Here is a 22,225-nt window from a genome sequence, read left to right on the forward strand (position 1 = left end):
TTTTCTTTTCACTTACTTGCTTTTTCCAGAATTTTCAACAAACATCATTATTTCTGTATTTTTAATGTCAAAATACATTAAAATACAATGAAAATCAAGACATTGTTCACAGGTAATCTCCTACCTGAGCAACTTCTTTTGGAAGTAAGAGCTAACAAAGTTCTGCTTTCCCTGAGGAACTGGCATGTGCTCTGCTTTTCATTAAGAATTAACTGACTTCTGGGAACCCTGGATGGCTCAGTGGGTTAAGCCTCTGCCTTCTGCTCAGGTCATGATCTCAGGGTCCTGGGATCGAGCCCCACATCGGGCTCTCTGCTTGGCGGGGAGCCTGCTTCCCTCTCTCTCTCTGCTTGCCTCTCTGCCTACTTGTGATCTCTCTGTCAAATAAATAAATAAAATCTTAAAAAAAAAAAAAAAAGAATTAATTGACTTCTCCCTTCTTCACTTTGCCACCAGGGGGCACAGCCAAAATTTTAGTTCAATCAGGTCCTCATTCTTTGCATATTTGTTTTAATTTCCCCAATTTCAACTTTCTGTTCTTATCTGTATGTCTTCTCCTGATTTTGGATTTGTTTATATTTTACAATGTTTACCATAAATTTATTGTCCTCAAATCTTTTGTAGATTAAGACAGGGTACACTCAAGCTGAAGAATTTAAGGCTTGCTATTGCACTTCATGCTGGGTCCCTGCATTTCACAGAATTCTTGGTTAGGACATTAAATGATAGAATGTCAACCTTTAATCCAACCTGAAATTTTTTTAAAATGCAAAACTGCAACATTTCCCAATATCTGCAACAATAATAACAAACATACCATAACTTTTAAAGTCGTAGAAGTCCCTTAATTAAAGTCAGCTTTATTAAATGCTCAAATCTCAAAATTATATACATTTCTTTTTACTGTAAAAAATCTCCAACCCCATCACAGCTTCTTCACTTACCCCACCCCCCAAGGTAGGTACTGTCCAAGCAGAAGCAAACCCAAAAAAGTCTACCACACACGCCAAGGCAGGGAAGACAGGAAGTACCCAGACAGGAAGATATTCTGGTGTTATCGTGCAGAAACCTCCTGTGGAGGGGAAAGAATGGGAAGAGTTCACATAACAAGAACGGAACTGGAACAGGCAGACTGACAAGACTTGTATAATTTATACCAATTTACAAACACTTCATGTGCCCATCAACTCCAAGAGAAGAGACCAAACTAATACACAAAGGAAGGCCTCTGCCAGCATCTCCTCTCCCTGAAGGCCTCCTATCAGGAGTCATTAGGAAGCCCAAACAGCTTCACAGTTCCTGCTTCCCGACTGCTGTCATATTTGCCATCTTTGTCATCACAGGCAAACGCCAGCAGAGGCCTTTTGGGGTGCCAAGCCACGGTGAAAGTCGGGGACTCACACTGCACTTCCCATAGCTTGTCTCCTATAAAAATCAATATAGAAAAACGAATCAATACGTTAATAAGAAACCACATTCAATATGTGCTTGCCTACATTAGCTCATTTAATCCACTTTTTTTAGGATATTTTATTTATTTGAGAGAGAGCGCGCAGGAGCGAGGGGTTGGGGGATGGGGATGCGAGGGAAGAGAATAAACATAAAGAGGGAGAGTGAAGCAGACTTTCTGCTGAGCAGGGAGCCCAACATGCAGCTCAATCCCAGGACCCTGACCATGACCTGAGCTGAAAGCAGACACTTAACTGACTGAGCCACACAGGCGCCCCTCATTTAATCCACCTACTAACCCTACAGGACAGGTACAATCATTGCCCCAATTTATATAGAACATTGAGGCAGAGAGAGAGCACAAGCCAGTAGGTGGCAGAGCAAGATCTGAATGCAGAGCATATGAGCTAAACCTATTCCATACTCCCTAGGAAAACAGTACCAGCAGTTAGTTATTTGTTGAGCACCCCTTAGGAATCAGATGCATTATACTTTAGAAATAAAGTATAATCACAATGCAGCAAGGCAAGTAATGATTTTAAACCCCATTTTATAAAGGAACAGGTGAACAGTTAAGTCATACTCATAGGAGTCAGCATATGAAGTGAGTCTGTTTCCAAAGCCACAGGTCCTTCTTCTAAATCCCAATGCTTTGCAAACAGATTTATTTCCTCCAAAAATGTCACTCTTCTTACTTGAAATTAAACATGATTTTTCTGAAGCCATTATTCCTTTAGTCCCACTTTACTTTTATGTTAAGATTCATGTAAAGAATCTTAAGATTAATGTAATAAAACATTAACAATGCAGTGTTATTTTGAAGTTGCAGGATACATTAAATTATATACTTCAAACTGGTCAACTATACAGTAAATTATATTTTAATAAAGCTGTTTAAAATATATGTATAACATGCACACATATGTGTGTGGAGAGAGCGAGAGAAAGAGAGACCCTCTTTGTTAAGTAATCCTACTTCAGGGACAGTTAAACATTTCTCATGATGCTAGTATCTGGCAGTCTAGCTATATGTCTGAGCAAATTTCTATATTACACAAACATAAAGAATACTTTCACAGGCTGCTACCCTCCTTTTACTTCTGGCCTTTATGCCATCATTTGTCCGTCACGTGGGATTGGTAAAAATAAAATTTATACAGTTCAAGAAACTCAGAACTGACATGAAGAGGCCTCCTAAAATGTTTCCTAAATAACAATGTGGCTTCATAAAATTCAACATCTTGACAGTTTTATTGGAAAGTTTAATCTCTGAATGATAAATAAGGTGCTATCTGGGGCTGACATGACTACTCCAGATCACTGAAGTTCTAAAAAGACTCGGTGCAATATGTATGGTGTGTCTAAAAAGCCAAAATTAAGTGGACTGTTAAAATACATGTTATCAGGGGCGCCTGGGTGGCTCAGTGGGTTAAAGCCTCTACCTTCAGCTCAGGTCATGATCCCAGGGTCCTGGGATCGAGCCCCACATCGGGCTCTCTGCTCAGTGGTGATCCTGCTTCCTCCTCTCTCTGCCTGCCTCTCTGCCTACTTGTGATCTCTGTCTGTCAAATAAATAAAATCTTTAAAAAAAAAAATGTTATCAGAAATAAAATTAATTCTTACTTTTACATTTAACAGTTAAAAATATGTAAAACACAAAACCTTACTTAACATATGACTTCACCTATACATAGTATAGTGTATGTATACACATACAGATGAATCAATGTCTATATATAAAATATCTATACAGATATATAAATATCTACATATAAAAAAAGATTGGAATGAAATATACTAGTATGTTAGGAATTAGCTATCTCCAAATTATGGACCTATGTGTGATTAATTTCTCCTTTTAATGGCCAGCATTTTCCAAGTATTCTATACTGAGCATATATACTATTTTACAAACCAACATACAAAAACATGCTTACTGCATAAAATTCAAACAGCACTAGGGTACAGAGCAGCACTGGGAAACAGCACTATGATGGAAACATTCTACATCTGTGCTATCCAATACAGAAACCATCAGCCACATGTGGCTACTTAAGTCCTTAAAATGCACCTAGGGTAACTAAAAAAACGGTATTTTTCATTGTATCTACTTAATTTCAGTAATAATACTTAAGATTATAATTTTTTTTAAAAGACTTTATTTATTTATTTGACAGAGAGAGATCACAAGTAGGCAGAGAGAGAGAGGAGGAAGTAGGCTCCCTGCTGAGCAGACAGCCCGATGCGGGACTCGATCCCAGGACCCTGAGATCATGACCTGAGCCAAAGGCAGCGGCCCAACCCACTGAGCCACCCAGGCGCCCCTTAAGATTATAATTTAAAGTAAAATTTATCTTCTCCCAATCTTCTAAGTCTGAAATAAATTCTTTCAAAAGTCTTTCTACTAATTTAGCCTTAGTTTCTTTACCTAAGTGGGAACACATCAAGTGCATTGATTGGCTACTTGCTCTGCTCATTCAGTAAAATGCCTTGCCAGTCTTGCATTTCAGCGCATATGGAACTATGTTTTTCTCCTGGCACAATGTAATATGGATGTATCACAACTTATTTAATCAGTCCTTCATAATGAAATTGAGATTATTTCCCTTTTATGTATGAAATAATGCTATAACTATAATTGTGCTTCCCTTTGATAGTCATCTGACTTTTAATTTTTAGCCTAGGTCATAGAAAAGATTAAAAAAATGTTAAAAGTATATGTCTGAACTACTTAGAAAAATTAATACAGCCATATTTGATATATTCCTGAAAGAGTATATGTGAACTAAATCATATTTTAGGGGTACCTGGGTGGCTCCGAGGGTTAAGCAGCCAGCTCTGGATTTCAGCTCAGGTCATGATCTTAGGATCCTGGGATCAAGCCCTGTGGTAGGCTCTGTGCTCAGCTGGATGTCTGCTTGAGGATTCTCTCTCCTCCTGTCCCTCTGCCCCTGCCCCCATCTGTGCTCTCTCTCTAAAATAAATAAACAAATCTTAAAAAATAAAAAATAAGGGGTGTCTGGCTAGTTCAGTTGGTTAAGCATCTGCCTTCAGCTCAGGTCATGATCCTGGGGTGCTGGAATCAAGCCCCGCGTCAGGCTCCTTCCTCAGCAGTAAGTCTGCTTCTCCCACTCCCTCTGCTACTCTCCGCCCACCCTCACCCCAGCCCACTTGTGCTCTCTCTCGCTCACACTCTCTAATAAATAAATAAATAAAATCTTTTTTAAAAATAAAAATAAAATAAATCACATTTTATATGTATTAGGTGAGGCAGACAAACTTGTGCCAGGACAACATGGGAAAAACATGCATGTGCATGCGTTGTTAAGAACAAACACTGGAATAACTTTTCTGTACATGGTTTGGTCCTTCACAAAATGTCAGTACCTTGGACTCAGGGAGCAATCCCACTTCACTGGTTTCCCCAAAAGGATGACCCAAAGTGAAGACCATAAGGAATATTTCTCACAGCTTTACTTATAATGGTGCGAAGATGAAAAGCCACCAAAGAGCAGAGCAACTGAAGCACTCACAGGCATAAATAAGTAAAGACCGGCAGTTTGAGAACATCCTGACATATTCAATGGGATTCAGGACTGCATTACAAGCAGCAGCAGAGCTGACATTACGAAGCTGTAACATGCTCAGGTGGAACAGGCACAGCCTAGAGCAGGAGAGGATCCACACATCACACAAACAAAGCAGACGCAAAGGAGCTGCATATCTGAATGGCTGGACAACACTTAGCACAATGTCATCAACAGTGGCATTTTTAAATGGTGGAATTTCAACTTTTTTACTTTGCTCTTTGAAGTCTTCTATATATATAGTTTAAATGCTTTTACTAAAGCATCATGTATTTCCAAAAACAATAAAGCTACAATACAAAACAAATCTGAGGGTAATGACAAGATGGCAGAGTAGGAGGATCCTGAGCTCACCTCCTCCACAGACACACTGAGGCAACAAGTGTATCTACTGCAATTAACTCTGAAAATGATCTGAAGACCAGCAGAAGAGATCTTCCACAGCTGACCATAGAGACATGGCCACACTGAAAGGGTAGAAGGGGTGGAGACATGGCCAGGAACCAAACCCCTGTACAAATAACCACCAACGGGAGAGCCATCACAAGCATGGAGGAGTGAAGGGATCAGATCCCACACGGGGCAATCGTGGCTGTAAGGACCTATGCTGGGAAGACAAGTTCCCATCATGTCTGGCTTTGAAAATCAGCAGGGCTTAACTCCAGGAGCTTTAGAATCAGTGCTGCTTAACTCCAGTTGAACTGAAAGGCAAAAGAGCCAGCAGCACACTACTAAGTATCTCAGCCAGAGATGGCACTGAAGCTGCAGCTTAAAAAGCGCCTAGAGTATACATGAAGGAGATTTAATAAGTAATTTTAGGGTGTGTGTGGGAATGGCAAACATGTGCAGATTTCTCCAGGAATAAAAAAGTGTTGATGGGTGCCATTTTTCTTGCCCACCGTGAGCCTTGATAGCTAGATGCTTGCAGAAGCCAATTCTAACACTCTCCTTGTTAGCAACACATGCACCACACCAGCATTCCCCTACCACCCACCCTACCCAGTCCACTGGCCTCCACAGGCACCCCTCCAAGGCAGCTCTTCCCCTGCCATATCCAGCAGGCAGGCCCACATGGGACCAGGACCCCACTAAAGTGACTCCTCACCCAGGGGACAGGGGAGATAACCCTATGCACCAGCTTGCCTATAGTTCCTACAGCTGGCACCCCAAAGAACAAGGCCTGCCCTTGCATGTACCTGCAGCTGTCACACAGGCTAATTACACACAGCAGACTGAGTGCCAGCCCCACCCACCACTAAGCCCATGGCAGCTGCAGCCAGGCCTCTCCACAGTACGGGAAGCAAACCCTGCCCAGTGCGCCTGCAGCAGGCAAAGCAGGTCAGCGCAGCCAACTGGGCTGAAAGCCAGCCCCTATCCCCCACCGTCAGCATGCCCATAGCAATCACAGCTCAACCACAGCAGGAGGGTGCACACAGCTCATAGAGGGGACAGCCCTGGTTCCGGTGACCAGGGCAGATAGCATACAGGGCACCACAGGACCTCTTCTATGTATAGTCACTACTTTCAAGGTCAGATGTAGCTGACCTACCTAACATGCAGAAACAAACACACAGTTAGACAAAATGAGGAGACTGAGGGATATGTCCCAAATGAACAAACAAGACAAAAATCACAGAGAAAGGACTAAACAAAATGGAGGTATGTGATATGACTGATGGGAAGTTCAAAGTAATGCTCCTAAAGATACTCAACTGGACTTGCAACAGTGGATGAACTCCTTGAGAACTTCAACAAAGAGACAGAAAATGTAATACAGTAACTGAAATGAAAAATAACACCAAAGGAAATCAACAGCAGATTGGGTGGTGCAGAAGAACAGATCAGAGATCTTGAGAACAGGGTAATAGAAAATAACTAAGATGAACAGCAAAAAGACAAAAGAATAATAAAAGTGAGAACAGGTGAAGGAACTTCTACAACACCATCAAGCATGATAACATTTGCTTCGTAGGAGTCCACGAAGGAGGAGAGAGGAAAGGGGGCAGGAAATGTATTTGAAAAGGTAACAATTGAAAGCTTCCTGAATCTGAGGAAGGAAACACACATCAGATCCAGGAAACAAAAGAAAGCTCCAAACAAGATGAACCCAAAAAGGTTCACACCAAGACACATAATAATTAAAATGGCAAAAATTAAAGATAAAGAGAGAATCTTCAAAGCAGCAAGAGAAAAGTTGTCACATATAAGAGAAAACCCATAAGGCTATAGGCTGATCTCTGCAAAAACTCTGCAGGCCAGAAGGGAGTGGCCATGATACATTCAAAGAGCTGGAAGGAAAGAACCTACAACCAAGAATACTCTCTACCTGACAAGGCTATTACTCAGAATTGAAGGAGATAAAGAGTTTCTCAAACAAAAGGAAGTTCATCACCACTAACCCAGCCTTACAAGAAATATTTAAGAGAATTCTTTAAGTGAAAAGAAAAGGCCATGATTAGAAGAAAATTATGAGGGACGCCTGGGTGGCTCAGTTGGTTAAGCAGCTGCCTTCGGCTCAGGTCATGATCCCAGCGTCCTGGGATCGAGTCCCACATCGGGGTCCTTGCTCAGCGGGGAGCCTGCTTCTCCCTCTGCCTCTGCCTGCCATTCTGTCTGCCTGTGCTCACTCTCTCTCCCCCTCTCTCTCTGATAAATAAATAAAATCTTTAAAAAAAAAAAAGAAGAAAATTATGAAAGAAAAAATTTCACTAGTAAAAGCAAACATATGATTAAAGGTAGTGGACTAATCACTTATAAAGCCATTATGAAGGTTAAAACACAAAGCAGCAAAATCAATTACATCTACAAAAATTACTCAAGGGATACACAAAATTAAAAGATATATAATATGATATACACATAAAATGTTGAGGGGTACAAATTCAGTGCTTTTTGGAATGTGTCCAAGCTTAAGCAACTAACAATAAAGAGTGCTACACAAATAGGATGTTATTTATGACTCCATGGTAACCACAAATCAAAAACCTCTAAAAGGTATTTAAAAAATAAAGAGAAAGTAATCCAAACATAACATTAAAGAGAGTCATCAACCACAAGGAAAGAGAGAGCAAGAGAAGAAAGGAACAAAGAAGAACCATAAAACAACAGAAAACAATGAACAAAATGGCAATAAATACATACCTATGAATAATTACTCAAATGTAAATTGACTAAATGGTCCAATCAAGATACAGGGTGACTGGATAACTGAAAAAACAAGACTCAACTATATGCTGCCTACAAGACTCACTTCAGGGGTGCCTGGGTGGCTCAGTGGGTTAAAGCCTCTGCCTTCAGCTCAGGTCATGATCCCAGGGTCCTGGGATCTAGGCCCGCATCGGGCTTTCTGCTCAAAAGGGAGCCTGCTTCCTCCTCCCTCTCTCTCTGCTGCCGTTCTGCCTACTTGTGATCTCTGTCAAGTAAATAAATAAAATCTTTAAAAAAAAAAAAAAAAAAAAAAGACTCACTTCAAATCTAAAGACACATGTGGACTGAAAGTGACAGGGCGGTAAAAGATATTCCATGTAGACAGAAGTGAAAAAAAAGCTGGGATAGTGATATTTTTATCAGACAAAGGCAGCCCTCTCAGGTCCCCTTCCTCCTCAGGACCTTTGTACTATCACTTTGCTATTGCCCAATAAACTTTGCCTTGCTGCCCACCAAAAAAAAAAAAAAAAAAAAAAAAAAAAAAAACTATCAGACAAGATACACTTTGCAACAAAGACTATAGCAAGAGACAAAAAGAGGAATTAAATAATGATAAAGGAATCAATCCAATGAAAGGATATAACAATTGTAAGTATCTATGTACCTAACATAGGAGATAGGAGCACCGAAAAACATAGAGTGAATATTAACAAACATAAAAGGAGCAACTGACAGTAATACAATAGTAGGGGACTTTAACACCATGCTCACATCAATGGACAGATCATCCTGACAAAATCAACAAAAAGCACATTAGACCAGATGGACTTTACAGATATATACAGAACATTCCATTCAAAAATAACAGAATATACATAATTTTCAAGCACACATGGAATATGCTCCAGTATGGATCATATACAGTAGGCCATAGAACAAGTTGCAATGAATTTAAGAGGGCTGAAATTTTATCAAGCCATCTTTTTTTTTTTTTTTTTTTTTTTGATAGAAAGAGACAGCAAGAGACAAAATACAAGCAGGGGAAGTCGGAAAGGAAGAAGCAGGATTCCCGCTGAGCAGGGAGCCCAATGTGGGGCTAGATCCCAGGACCCTGGGACCCTGGGACCACGAACTGGGCCAACGGCAGATGCCCATAGACTGAACAACCCAGGCACCCCTATTAAGCATCTTTTCTGACCCACAATGGTATGAAACTAGGAATCAATTACAAGAAAAAAAAAAAAAAATACTGGAAAAAAACACAAACATACAGAAGCTAAACAATATAAACAACCAAAGTGTCAATGAATAAATCAAAGAGGAAATTTTTTTAAAAATGAAGACAAATAGAAATGGAAACACAACAATCCAAAATCTCTGGGATCCAGCAAAAGCAGTTCTAAACAGGAAAGTTTATGCCAATACAGGCCTACCTTACAAAACAAGAAAAATCCCAAATAAACAAATTAACCTTACATCTAAAGGAGCTACAAAAAGAACAAAGCCCCAAGTTAGTAGAAGGAAGGAAACAAAAAAGATTAGAGCAGAAATAAATTAAATAGACACTAAAAAAAATTGGAAAAGATCCATGAAACTAAGAGCTGGTTCTCTGAAATCATAAACAAGTTTGATAAACCTTTACTAGACGCATCAAGAAGAGAGAGAACTCAAATAAATGAATTCAGAAATGAAAGAAGAAATAACTGACACCACAAAAATACAAAGGGTTATATGAGAATACTATGAAAAATTATATGCCAACAAATTGGACAACCCAAAGGACTGGATAAATTCCTATAAACATACAATATTCCAAAACTGAATCAAGAAGAAAGAGAAAATTTGAACAGACCAATTACTAGTAATGAAACTAAACTGGTAATCAAAAAACTCCAAAAAAAACAAAACTCCAGGACCATATGAATTCACAGGTGCATTCTATTAAACACTTAAGGAACAGTTAATACCTATTCTTCTCAAACTATTCCAAAAAATAGGCGAGGAAGAAAAACTTCCAAATTCATTCTATGAGGCCAGCATTACCCTGATACCACAACCAGGTAAAGACACTACCAAAAAAAAAGCAAAAACAAAAACAAAAAGCAAAAAACTGCAGGCCAACATCTCTGATGAATATAGATGCAACAATCCTCAACAAAATATATTAGCAAACCACATTCAACAATACATTAAAAAGATCATACACCATGATCAAGTGGTATTTATTCCAGGATGGTTCAATATTTGCAAATAAATCAATATGATACATCACATCAATAAGAGGAAGGATAAAAACTATATGATCATTTCAATAGACACAGAAAAACCATTTGACAAAAATAAACACCCATTGTTGATAAAAGCTCTCAACAAAATGGATTTAGAGGAAACACACTTCAACATATAAAGACCATATATGAAAAACCCAGATAACAACACACTCAATGGTGAAAAACTGAAAGCTTTTCCCCTAAGATCAGGAACAAGACAAAGATGTCTACTCTCACCATTTTATTCAACACAGTCTTGGAAGTCCTGGCCACAGCAACCAGACAAGAGAAAAAAAGAAAAGGAACCCAAATTGGTAAGAAAGAAGTAAAACTGTTAGTATTTGCACATGACATGATACTATATATAGAAAACAGTAAGGACTCCACAAAAAGTATTAGAAAAAATGAATTCAATAAAGTTGCAGGCAACAAAATTAATATACAGAAATCCATTGCATTCTATACACTAATAATGATGTAGTAGGAAGAAAATTTAAAAAACAATCCCATTTACAATTGCACCTAAAAGAATAAATACCTGGGAATACATTTAACCACAGAGGGGAAAGACCTATACTCTAAAAACTATCAGACACTGAAGAAAGAAATTGAAGGTAACACAAATAGAAAAATAAACCATGTCCAGGACTGGAAGAATTAATATTGTTATAATGTCCGTATCACCCAAAGCAATCCACAGATTCAATGCAGTCCCTATCAAAATACCAGTATTTTTCACAAAACTAGAACAAATAATCCCAAAATTTGTATGGAACCACAAAAGACTCTGAGCAACCAAAGCAATCTTAAGAAAGAACAAAGCTAGAAGTATCACAATCCCAGACTTCAAGATATACTACAAAGCTATAGTATTCAAAACAATGTGGCACTGGCACAAAACCAGATATGCTAGATCAATGGAACAGGATAGAGAGCCCAGAAATAAACCCACACTTAATATGATCATTAATCTACAACAAAGGAGGCAAGAATATGCAATGGAAAAAACAGTCTCTTCAACAAATGGTGCTGAGAAAACAGGACAACTACATTCAAACAAATGAAATTGGACCACTTTCTTACACCATACACAAAAATAAGCTCAAAATGGACTAAAGACTTAAATGTGAGATATGAAACAATAAAAGTCCTAAAAGAAAACACAGGCAGCAATCTCTTGAACATCAGCTTTAGCAATGTATTTATGGATATGTCTCCTCAAGCAAAGAGAAACAAAAGCAAAAATAAGATACTGGGACTACACCAAAATAAAAAGCTTCTGCATAGCAAAGGAAACCATCAACAAAACAAAAAGGCAACCTATTGAATGGGAGAAGATACTTCCAAATAATAAATCCATTAAGAGGTTAATATCCAAAATATATAAGACAATTCTATGTTCAACACTAAAAAACAAACAAGCAAACAAACAAACAAAATAGGCTGATTAAAAAACGGGGTGCCTGGGTGGCTTAGTCAGTTGAGCATCCAACTCTTAAGATTTCGGCTCAGGTCATGATCACAGGGTCCTGAGATTGAGCCCCATGTCAGGATCCACACTCAGCAGGGAATCTGCTTGAGATTCTTTCCCTCTGCCCCTTCCCCCAGGCCCACTCATGTTCTCTCTCTCCCAAATGGGTGAATCTTTAAAAAAAAAAAAAGTGTGGGGGGAGGGGGACAAAAAACCTAGACAGACATTTTTCCAAAGGAGACACACAGATGACCAACAAACATGAAAAGGTGCTCACATCAATGATCATCAGGGAAATGCACATACAATGAAATATCACCTCATACCTACCAAAATAGCTAGTATCAAACAGATAATAAAAAACAAACAGTGAGGATGTAAAGAAGAAGGAATCCTCATACACTGCTGGTGGGTATATAAATTGGTGCAGCTACTGCAGAAAACAGTATGGAGCTTTCTCGAGAAATTAAAAATAGAAATGTATGATCCAATAATTCCACTACTGGGTAATTACCCAAAGAAAACAAAATACTAATTCAAAAAGGTATGTAAACCCCTATGTTTATTGCAGCATTATTTACAATAGCCACAATATGGGAGCAACCTAAGTATCCATGGATAGACAAATGAATAAAGATCTGAGATATATATACACAATGGAATATTAATCAGTCATAAAAAAAGAATGAGATCTTGCCATTTATGAGAACATGGGGTGGACCTAAGGGTTATTAAGCTAAGTTAAATAAATCAGGAAAGACAAATACAATATGATTTCACTTGTACATGAAATCTAAAAAACAAAACAAGTAAATAAATAAACAGAAACAGATTCATAATTAAAGAAAACTGTTGGGTGCCAGAGGAGAGAAAGCTGGGGTAATGAGTGAAATATTAAGAGGTACAAACTTCCAATTATAAAATAAATACATCCTGAAGATATAAAGTATAGCAACAGGAATATAGTCAATAATATTATAATGGTGTTATATGGTGACAGATGATGACTACCTTTATTGTGATCAATGACTAATGTGTATGTCTGTCAAATCACTGTCATACATGAAACTAATATAATATCATATCCGTCATACTTTGATAATAAAAAATTATTAATTAAAAATAAGTAAAGCTAAGGAAATTCTTTCATAAAATGAATACTCTCCTCTCATTTTTCTATTTTCAAATTCTACTGGTTGTTTTTAAAGCAAATCACATGTATTTTATTAATTCCTAAGATTATTTTAAGTTCACATACAGGCAAAATACAGGAAAAAAGTATACCACAACACTAAAAGAGATTGTGTTTAGAGGTGGAACCAAAAGTATCACTTTTTTCTTCCTCCTATTTTCCACATTTTAAAAATTTCATAACAGAAGAATTGACAGTTAATGAAATGCAAAATATTTTCCTAAATTCCTTTTTTTCAGACCTGCTCCTTTCTAAACTCTTTGCTCCCTTATGACCTGACTATAATAGTCCTAATAAACAAAGCTGTCTTAAGAGGAAAATTCATTTATGCTAATGCAAGTGAAGTAGTAATGTGAAGATAAACACACATGACAGGAAAAGTCTTAATGGCCAATAGATGACAGATAGAAGACTCACTATGGTAGTGAGGGTATCAGTTACCTGTCTCTACTTCAGCAATGTCAATAAAATGATCTTCCGAGGCTGACGCCAGCATTTTTCCATCGTGACTAAAACTAAGGGTCCTCACAGGCCAATCCAGCCTGTAACAGAGTGGAGACAGGACATGTTAGAATAACCCAGTAAGTGTAGGGCACAATTTCATCCAAAATAAAGTCAAATTAATTTATCCAACAAGGAAAGTGCCGGCAGAGCTGCTTACCTAGAAAAGCACCGAACACAAACCAACTCATCCACATCCCAGAGGCTGACCAAAGCATCCGCACTTCCTGTGGCAAAGTACTTCCCCATGGGGTCAAACTTGATACAGATGCAGTTGGAAGGATGGGCATTGATAGACTGCACAGGCTTCAGCTCTGGATAGCTAAGAAACAAGACAGACAGCAATTAAACTATGGGAAGAGGACTGTGGTACTAAGACGACAACAGGAGATACTAAAGAAGAAAATCAAAGACAACCAAGTATCAGACTGTAATTCAAACAAACTTTCCTGGACTTTAAAAAAAAAAAAAAAAAAATTATGGGGCACCCGGGTGGCTCAGGGTGTTAAGCCTCTGCCTTCGGCTCAGGTCATGGTCTCAGGGTCCTGGGATCGGGCCCCACAATAGGCTCTCTGCTTGGCAGAGAGCCTGCTTCCCCCTCTCTCTCTGCCTGCCTCTCTGCCTACTTGTGATCTCTCTGTCAAATAAATAAAATCTTTAAAAAAAAATAGATTATCATCAGACCTTTCTGACTGTAAGACTTTATGCCAAAAGAAAATGGGATAATATATTTAAGATATACAAGCAAGAAAATAGGAATCAAGGATTTTTATATCTAGCAAAACTATCAATTACAAAGAGCTCAAATGGTAAACACAATTAAATATCTGTAAGTTTTATAGGTATATAAGTTGTAAGCATGAACTTAAAGAATATTGTCCCATGAACCTTTCCTGAGGAATCTAAAGAATGAACTTTGACGGGGTGCCTGGGTGGCTCAGTGGTTAAGCCACTGCCTTCAGCTCAGGTCATGATCTCAGGGTCCTGGGATCGAGTCCCGCATCGGGCTCTCTGCTCAGCGGGGAGCCTGCTTCCTACTCTCTCTCTCTCTGCCTGCCTCTCTGCCTACTTGTGATTTCTCTCTGTCAAATAAATAAATAAAATCTTTAAAAAAAAAAAAAAAAAAAAAAGAATGAACTTTGACAATCAAAATGACTAGAGACTTATCAGCATGGGACTGGTGATGAGCATTACATATACAGCTTCTTGTAGAAATTATAGATGTAAAAGAAAGGCATAGTACCTAGTAGCTAGTATACTCTGATAATATAATATTTTTTTTAATTTTTTATTTTTTATAAACATATATTTTTATCCCCAGAGGTACAGGTCTGTGAATCACCAGGTTTACACACTTCACAGCACTCACCAAAGCACATACCCTCCCCAATGTCCATAATCCCACCCCCTTCTCCCAAACCCCCTCCCCCCAGCAACCCTTAGTTTGTTTTGTGAGATTAAGAGTCACTTATGGTTTGTCTCCCAATCCCATCTTGTTTCATTTATTCTTCTCCTACCCACTTAAGCCCCCATGTTGCATCACCACTTCCTCATATCAGGGTCTGATAATATAATATTAACTGTTTTTTTTAATCGAAGAAAAATTAGGAAAACAATGCAAAAAGCAAAATTTACTATTTTAAGTAATCACAGTGGTGGTGGTAGTGGGAATACTGTTATTCTGAGATACCTCTATGTGTAATATGGAGAAAGGTAATAAGTAACCATGGGATATTCTAATTCTATAATCCCAGTGTCCTTGAGAATCAGAATACTCAAATATTCAGTTTGGAAGGAAAGAGTTATTTATAATATAGAAAATGTTTTGTAGGATTCTTTTTTTTTTTTTTTTTTTTTTATTTATTTGACAGAGAGAGAGACCACAAGTAGGCAGAGAGGCAGATTGGGGGCGGGGGTGGGGGAAGCAGGCTCCCTGCTGAGCAGAGAGCCCGACACGGGGCTCGATCCCAAGACCCTGAGACCATGACCTGAGCCGAAGGCAGAGGCTTTAGCCCACTGAGCCATCCAGGTGCCCGCAGTAGGATTCCACTAGTCCTGAATTTTAGTTCAATGTTATCAACATAAACTCATTATTCACATATTTTAATCTTTAAAAATAAACACTTACATGTCCTTGCTCTGTCCACAGGAAAGGTCTAGAAATAATGACCAAACCAGCAATATGGACATCTGTAGTTCCAGTCAGTACCTTTTCTCAGAAAAAGAATCCAAGGATTCTTAAAGAATTTTCTGATTAAAGGTCTGAGCCAGGAAACATACAAGATGAACCTGGCATATCCTGTCTTATCAGAGAGCAACAAACTGAAGACTACCTGCATTGTTAACAACAAAAAAAAAAAAGACTCAGGAACAACTTGAAGAGGCTCCCATTAGCTGAAGAAGGGATACTTTGAGTTTCCATACAGATAATTACTCCAATGGACTGAAACACATCTCCCATGCTTAAGTACAAGAGTTTACAGTAAGCCTTTTTTTTTTTTTAATTTTATTTATTTATTTATTTGAGACAGAGAGAGATCACAAGCAGGCAGAGAGAGAGGGGGAAGCAGGCTCCCTGCCCGGCAGAGAGCCCGATGTGGGGCTCGATCCCAGGACCCTGAGATCAAGACCTGAACCGAAGGCAAAGGCTTAACCCACTGAGCCACCCAGGCGCCCCTACAGTAAGTCTTTTTTTTTTTTTTAAGATTTTATTTATTTATTTGAGAGAGAGACAGTGAGAAAGAGCATGAGCGAGGGGAAGGTCAGAGGGAGAAGCAGACTCCCCATGGCGCTGGGAGCCTGATGCAGAACTCGATCCCGGGACTCTGGGATCATGACCTGAGCCAAAGGCAGTCGTCCAATCAACTGAGCCACCCAGGCGTCCCTAGTAAGTCTTAAAAATAAAACCTAGCTAATCGTCTTTGGAGGTGATGGAGAACTAATTCATTATCTGATGACAAAGGGAAAGAACCATTTATCCTGCCTTTCCTAAGTGAACTATATTATTAAATAACAAAACAGTAAATGAGAGGAAGTATGTTATATTCCAACAAATAAATAAGCATACAGAATCAGCAAAATCCAGACTAGGAGAATCTCTGCAGGTTAACAGTCTATATTATAAGTAGAAGAGGATGAAGAGCAACTTCATAGTTTAACACATTTAAAAGACATCAAATTTTTTTAAATAGACAAATCTAGAATGTCTAGGAATGCATACTTGGTAGCTAAAACTATGAAGAAATACTATAAAAATCAAAATAGTGTTTCCTTTTGAGGACTAGAATAAAGGACATGGAGGGACTTCTGGGATGCAGCAAATATTTCTTGACCTGGGTGGGGTTACACAGATAATAGTTCATTAAGCTGTATGTTGTTTTAAAGACAGTTTTTTGTTTTGTTTTGTTTATTTATTTATTTGAGAGAGAGAGAGAGAGAGAGAGGGGCAGTGAGAGAGAGAATGAGAGGGGAGAAGGTCAGAGGGAGAAGCGGACTCCCCACGGAGCTGGGAGCCTGATGTGGGACTTGATCCCAGGGCTCTGGCATCATGACCTGAGTCGAAGGCAGTTGCTCAACCACCCGAGCCACCCAGGTGTCCCAAGCTGTATGTTGTTTTAATTGGTTTTCTGTGTATGTGTTTTATTTCCTAACTGAAAGGCTTAAAAAAAAATAATAAGCTATAGAACACCAACTTGAATAAAATTCAAGTTGCTAAGCACAGGTTTCCAGCCTTTTATATAATCTGGTCCCAGATTATATTTCAACTTTATCTTCCCATTTTCAGGCTATCTCTTCAGATACCTTATCTGATACCATTCTCAGCAACTGTGATCTACCAACTACTGTCCATACAGGCCATGTTCATTCACACCTTTGCCCATTGTATGGTTCCCTTCTGCTGATTCTTAAAATTCTACTCAGTTTTCAAGGTCAAGATCAGAAGCTGCCTCTTTCAATCCCCAACTCCCATAGTCAATTTAAGTTTCTATCCCTGGGATTCCAAAGCAAACTCCATGCCTCTCGAAAAGTACCTATTTCACATTGCCTTGCATTGCCCACCCAGACAGCAGAAAGAACAGAGTCAACAGACCTGAATTTCAATTCCAACACTTCATTCATTTACAGAATAAATATTTATGGAGATCCTAACTCTGTGTAGCAAGTATTAAGGTAGGAACAAGGGATTCAACAGGAAACAAGTTACACATGGTCCCTATCTTCATGTCATTTATAGTCTAATGGCAGATATAGATTAATTAAACATTTATTATAGGGGTGCCTGGGTGGCTCAGTCAGTTAAGCATCTGCCTTCGGCTCAGGTCATGATCCTGGGTCCTAGGATCAAGCCCCGCACTTGGCTCCCTGTTTAGTGGAGAGCCTGCTTTTCCCTCTCCCTCTGCTGCTCCCCCTGCTTGTATACTCTGTCAACTAAACAAATAAAATCTTTAAAACAAACAAACATTTAATTATAATACAGAATGAGAAATGCTGCCAACAGGAAGTACATAAAATAAGCTTTTAAGCTGGGGAGGTAGGAAAGTACTGAAGATGGCTGCCCTGGAGAGAAATTTTAAAATATTTAAAGATATTTTTAAATATCTTTAAAAAATTTAAAATATTAAATATTAATTAATTCAAATATTAAATATTTAAAATACTAAATTTTAAATTTTTTAATCTATTAATTAATTAATTAATTTTAAAGAAATTTTAAGAAATTTAAGCAGAGACTTTATGGGTATAAATTAACCATAATTCAAGGTGTACCTAGTTCTAGTGCTCACCTGTTGACTAATAATTTAAACTCTCTTGAATCCCAGATCCTCATCTGTCAAATAAGACTCAAATAACAACCCCAGAGAATTTCTGAGGACTCAGTAAATATAAGGTGCCTGGCTCAAAGGTGCTCAACAGAGGTTAGGATTTTTTATTACCATTTGTCTTTTAAGCTCCTTCAGGCCAGGCTTGCATCTAATTCATTCTGTATCCATGCAGCACCCAGCACAAAGACAGGACAGTCCCTAAGCTAGAACCCTCTCACCTGAGGATGTTGATACAACCATTGCCATTTGTCAGGAAGAACATGTTGTTGTCATTATTCCAGGAGATTTCATTGACTTCAAACTTGAACTGCTCCTCCGCTTTGGAACGGTGTGTCTTGGCATCAATAAAGGTCACCACATCATCCTTGTTGCCTACAGCAATGGTCTGCCCATCAGGACTCCAGCAGATATTAATGTTCTCCCCTGGAAACCCAGATATAATCAGCAAGATACTGTTTGCCTATAATCCTGCAGTTAACTTTTTTTTAATACTACGAAGACCAGAGCTATCTCCAAACCTCATTCACCAAGGTCCCAGTCAACAGAAGGGAATGACTACTTACTCACCAATTATGAGTCCAACACTTTCGTCTACAAATTGCCCCTTATGCACTCTCATAACTCTCTAAGGAATACTTTATTATCCCCATATTACATATGAAGATATGAAAGATATGAGAGATGAGCCAAAGTGTCAAAGCCATGAAGTAACACACCCAAGTTCGAAACCAGATTTGACTCCAAAGCCCCCTAGTCTTATACCACCATTTCCCAAACTCCAGTCATTCACATGCCACTTTTCCAATTTTTGTCCTATCCATGTTGGCTATATCTTTAAGTATATATATAAATATATATAGCTATATATAAAAGTAACAGCTATATTTCTTTATTCAAGACTTTTCTTAAAATTGACTCAAAAATTTTCAGTTAAATAAATTCAGTTTCCATTTATCAATAAATTCTATGGGCTAGATCTTTTTTTCTGGTAGGCATTAAAATACATACACAGCCGGTTTTTAATGTTCATCCACGTGCTATCTAACTCATTTAAGAATCACCAGTTGTCTACTTGGAGAAAGCACTACAAGATTCCACCTCCAGGGACAAGTCTTGTCAACAAAGTCCAGTGGCCCACAGTGAACATGTCAATTAAAAATCTCACCAACTTTATCAATTCTATGATGCATATATTTTCACATTTTATTTTCTACAACATATCTTAAAATGCATTAGGAGGCATCTCGAAATTTTTGGTATATGATGCTTATCTAGAAACTTTATTTTCCTTCCTAACAACGCATAAAATATTGGTGCATGTTATAATCAATGACACGTTAGTCAGTAAAACATAGTAAGTGATCTCAAGGTTTATAGGACAATACCTGGTGAAGAACAGATTCTACAAATGTACTATACAACTTCAGGTCGTCTTCTCCCAGACCACCAAGACTATTCATTCCCAAGATCAGTCATTCTGGCCTATCAGCAGTTTCCTAAATTCTCCATCTATCTACACATGAAGCTCCCTCCTAGAGCTGCACCCCACCCCTCACCCATGCACTGTACCCTGACCACTAAATCCCTATTACCTATTCTAAGAATTTGCTCAAATTCCGCTCAAATGTCCTCACAGGCAAGAGTCAGACTTAAGCATTTCCATTCTAGGTATCCATCTTATAGACTCTTCAGTGTAAGATGAACCATATCATATCACGTTAGGTTTTTTCGTTAACACATATGTCTCTCTCCCTGCACTAAACCTAGTACAGGTCCTGGGAGCTGGAAATTGTCTTATTCAGCCCAGGATGTCCCACACCTAACACGAGGCCACACACATAGAAGATACTTGGGAAATGCTTGTTGAATGACTATAAGCTGCTCATCTTCCTACTGCCCTCTCTCTCAAGAGTCACCTTTAGTGTTCACAGTGGCAATGCATTTTGTAGTCCTCACATCCCAGATGCGAATGGTTTTGTCTCCAGATGCTGTGACAAAGAGGTCAGGATTACTCGGATGCCAACAAAGCTGGTCCACACTATCCCCATGTCCCCGATAATTGTTTTCTTTAACCTGAAAGAACAGAATCCAAATGCTACTTCACACATAAGTACCTGCCTCCACATGTGACTTCTAAACCTTATTCAAACCAAGGTACCTTGTGGCAAAGAAAAAGCCAGAAAATTTAAAAGAATTTTTAAATCTTTAAACCCCTTCCCCAAAACTCTTCCCAATACCCTCCTCCCTTCCTCTCCAATCACTCTGAATTGTTCTGAGATTTGGATTCCACAGCAATGCTCTAACTCTTTTGCCCTCCCTGGCCTTCCTCCTTCTTTCTGGTTCTCCACATTTACTCCACCAAGGTTCCCAATCTTCTTGCTCACTCTCACAGGAAGCCTCCTTACCACCATAGGGACCCCACCATCACCACAGCCTCTAGCCACTCCTCACCACCACACAACTCCTTCCTACCACTCCCATACACCCCCACCTCACTCGAATCCCATCTACCCTCCTCACCACCAGTCCTCATCCTCTCCTCGCCTCCACTCCCAGCTCATCTTTACACCTCCTTACTGCTATACTCCCTCACATCCCCACCTCCCTCTTACCATCACCATCTTCCTCTCTACCACATTCCTTCCAGATCCCTAATCATTACCCTTGTCACTCCCGCACTCCTCCAGCGTGCTCTACACAACCCTCTTTTCCCCACACCCCTCCCTTCTCCTCGCCTCCATCCCGCATTCTCTCCAACACCTGGCTCTCCACACCTGGCTTTACCACAGACCCTCTCTCTGGCCTGGGCCGGTCCCTGACAGCTTACCAACCGGTCCTTCTCCAGCAGGAATACGCTGGCCGTCTTGTCGAAAGACCCCGAGGCCAAGCGACGCCCATCGCAGCTCCAGGCCACCGAGTGCACCTTGGCGCTATGTGCAGGGAACTCGCGAGTCTTGCTGTGGCCGCGGAACAGCTCCTGCATTCCCAGCACGTAGCGTGTTGGGCCGCTGGTCACTGAACACCATGGAGCCATTGAACCAGGACCGCTCTGACCAAGCGCCGAGGGCCCCATAGCTGCCGCAGCTACCGCCATGGCTAGCTCTCAGGAGGCCGCGTTCCTACCGCCACCTTAGCGCAGTCAGTCCTGCCGCCGCCGCCGCACGCATGCGCCTGGACGAGAGGCTCTTCCTGCACAGCCGCAATGAGGGCCATCCGAGCAGGGACTACAAATCCCGGCATGCAGCGCGCGCGCTTCCTTTTTAAACAGGAATGATTACTATTAAGCGTCCTTCAGTTAGTGATTATGGAGGTTTAAGGGCCTATTTGTATCGTGCTTAATTTTAAAAAGGAAAGCCAACAATATCCTCCCAAACCTCAAATCCCCATTAACAAAAGACCTTTTATTCAAGGGTTGATCCCCACCACTCAGTCTCCTACCTTAGAACAGAAGGTCCTCGACTCTCCGGCTGGAGAAGGACCGGCTGGTGAACTAGAGGTTTGCGGGGCTCTAGAGTGAGGAGGAGAGGGATTGAGAAGGAGTCTTTTTTTTTTTTTTTTAAGATTTTATTTATTTATCAGAGAGAGGGAGAGAGCGAGCACAGGCAGACAGAATGGCAGACAGAGGCAGAGGGAGAAGCAGGCTCCCTGCTGAGCAAGGAGCCCGATGTGGGACTCGATCCCAGGACGCTGGGATCATGACCTGAGCCGAAGGCAGCTGCTCAACCAACTGAGCCACCCAGGTGTCCCGGGAAGGAGTCTTGACATAGCTTTAAATAAACAAATTC

At 39.6% G+C, this 22,225-nt stretch overlaps 1 protein-coding gene across 1 annotated transcript; it reads right to left on the reverse strand.

The window, feature by feature from the left end:
- Positions 1-840: 840 nt before the first annotated feature.
- On the reverse strand, positions 841-21,620 carry THOC3 (THO complex subunit 3). Its single transcript, XM_059174353.1, has 6 exons — positions 21,268-21,620; positions 20,357-20,513; positions 18,659-18,863; positions 13,778-13,939; positions 13,558-13,658; positions 841-1,425 (listed from the first exon to the last, which is right to left on the reverse strand). The coding sequence occupies exons 1-6, from the start codon at positions 21,532-21,534 to the stop codon at positions 1,262-1,264; spliced, it is 1,056 nt and encodes a 351-aa protein (XP_059030336.1). The 5' UTR covers positions 21,535-21,620; the 3' UTR covers positions 841-1,261.
- Positions 21,621-22,225: the final 605 nt, after the last annotated feature.

The sequence above is a fragment of the Mustela lutreola genome, chromosome 5, assembly GCF_030435805.1.
Source record: "Mustela lutreola isolate mMusLut2 chromosome 5, mMusLut2.pri, whole genome shotgun sequence".
Lineage (NCBI taxonomy): Eukaryota > Metazoa > Chordata > Mammalia > Carnivora > Mustelidae > Mustela > Mustela lutreola.

Coding starts and splice junctions, on each gene's coding strand:
- THOC3 (XM_059174353.1), bottom strand. CDS start 21,534: ATGGCGGTAGCTGCGGCAGCTATGGGGCCCTCGGCGCTTGGTCAGAGC. Junction 18,864..20,356: donor TGCCACTGTGAACACTAAAG/GTGACTCTTGAG, acceptor CTGGGTTTCCAG/GGGAGAACATTAATATCTGC. Junction 13,940..18,658: donor GGTTGTATCAACATCCTCAG/GTGAGAGGGTTC, acceptor CTTGTTTCTTAG/CTATCCAGAGCTGAAGCCTG.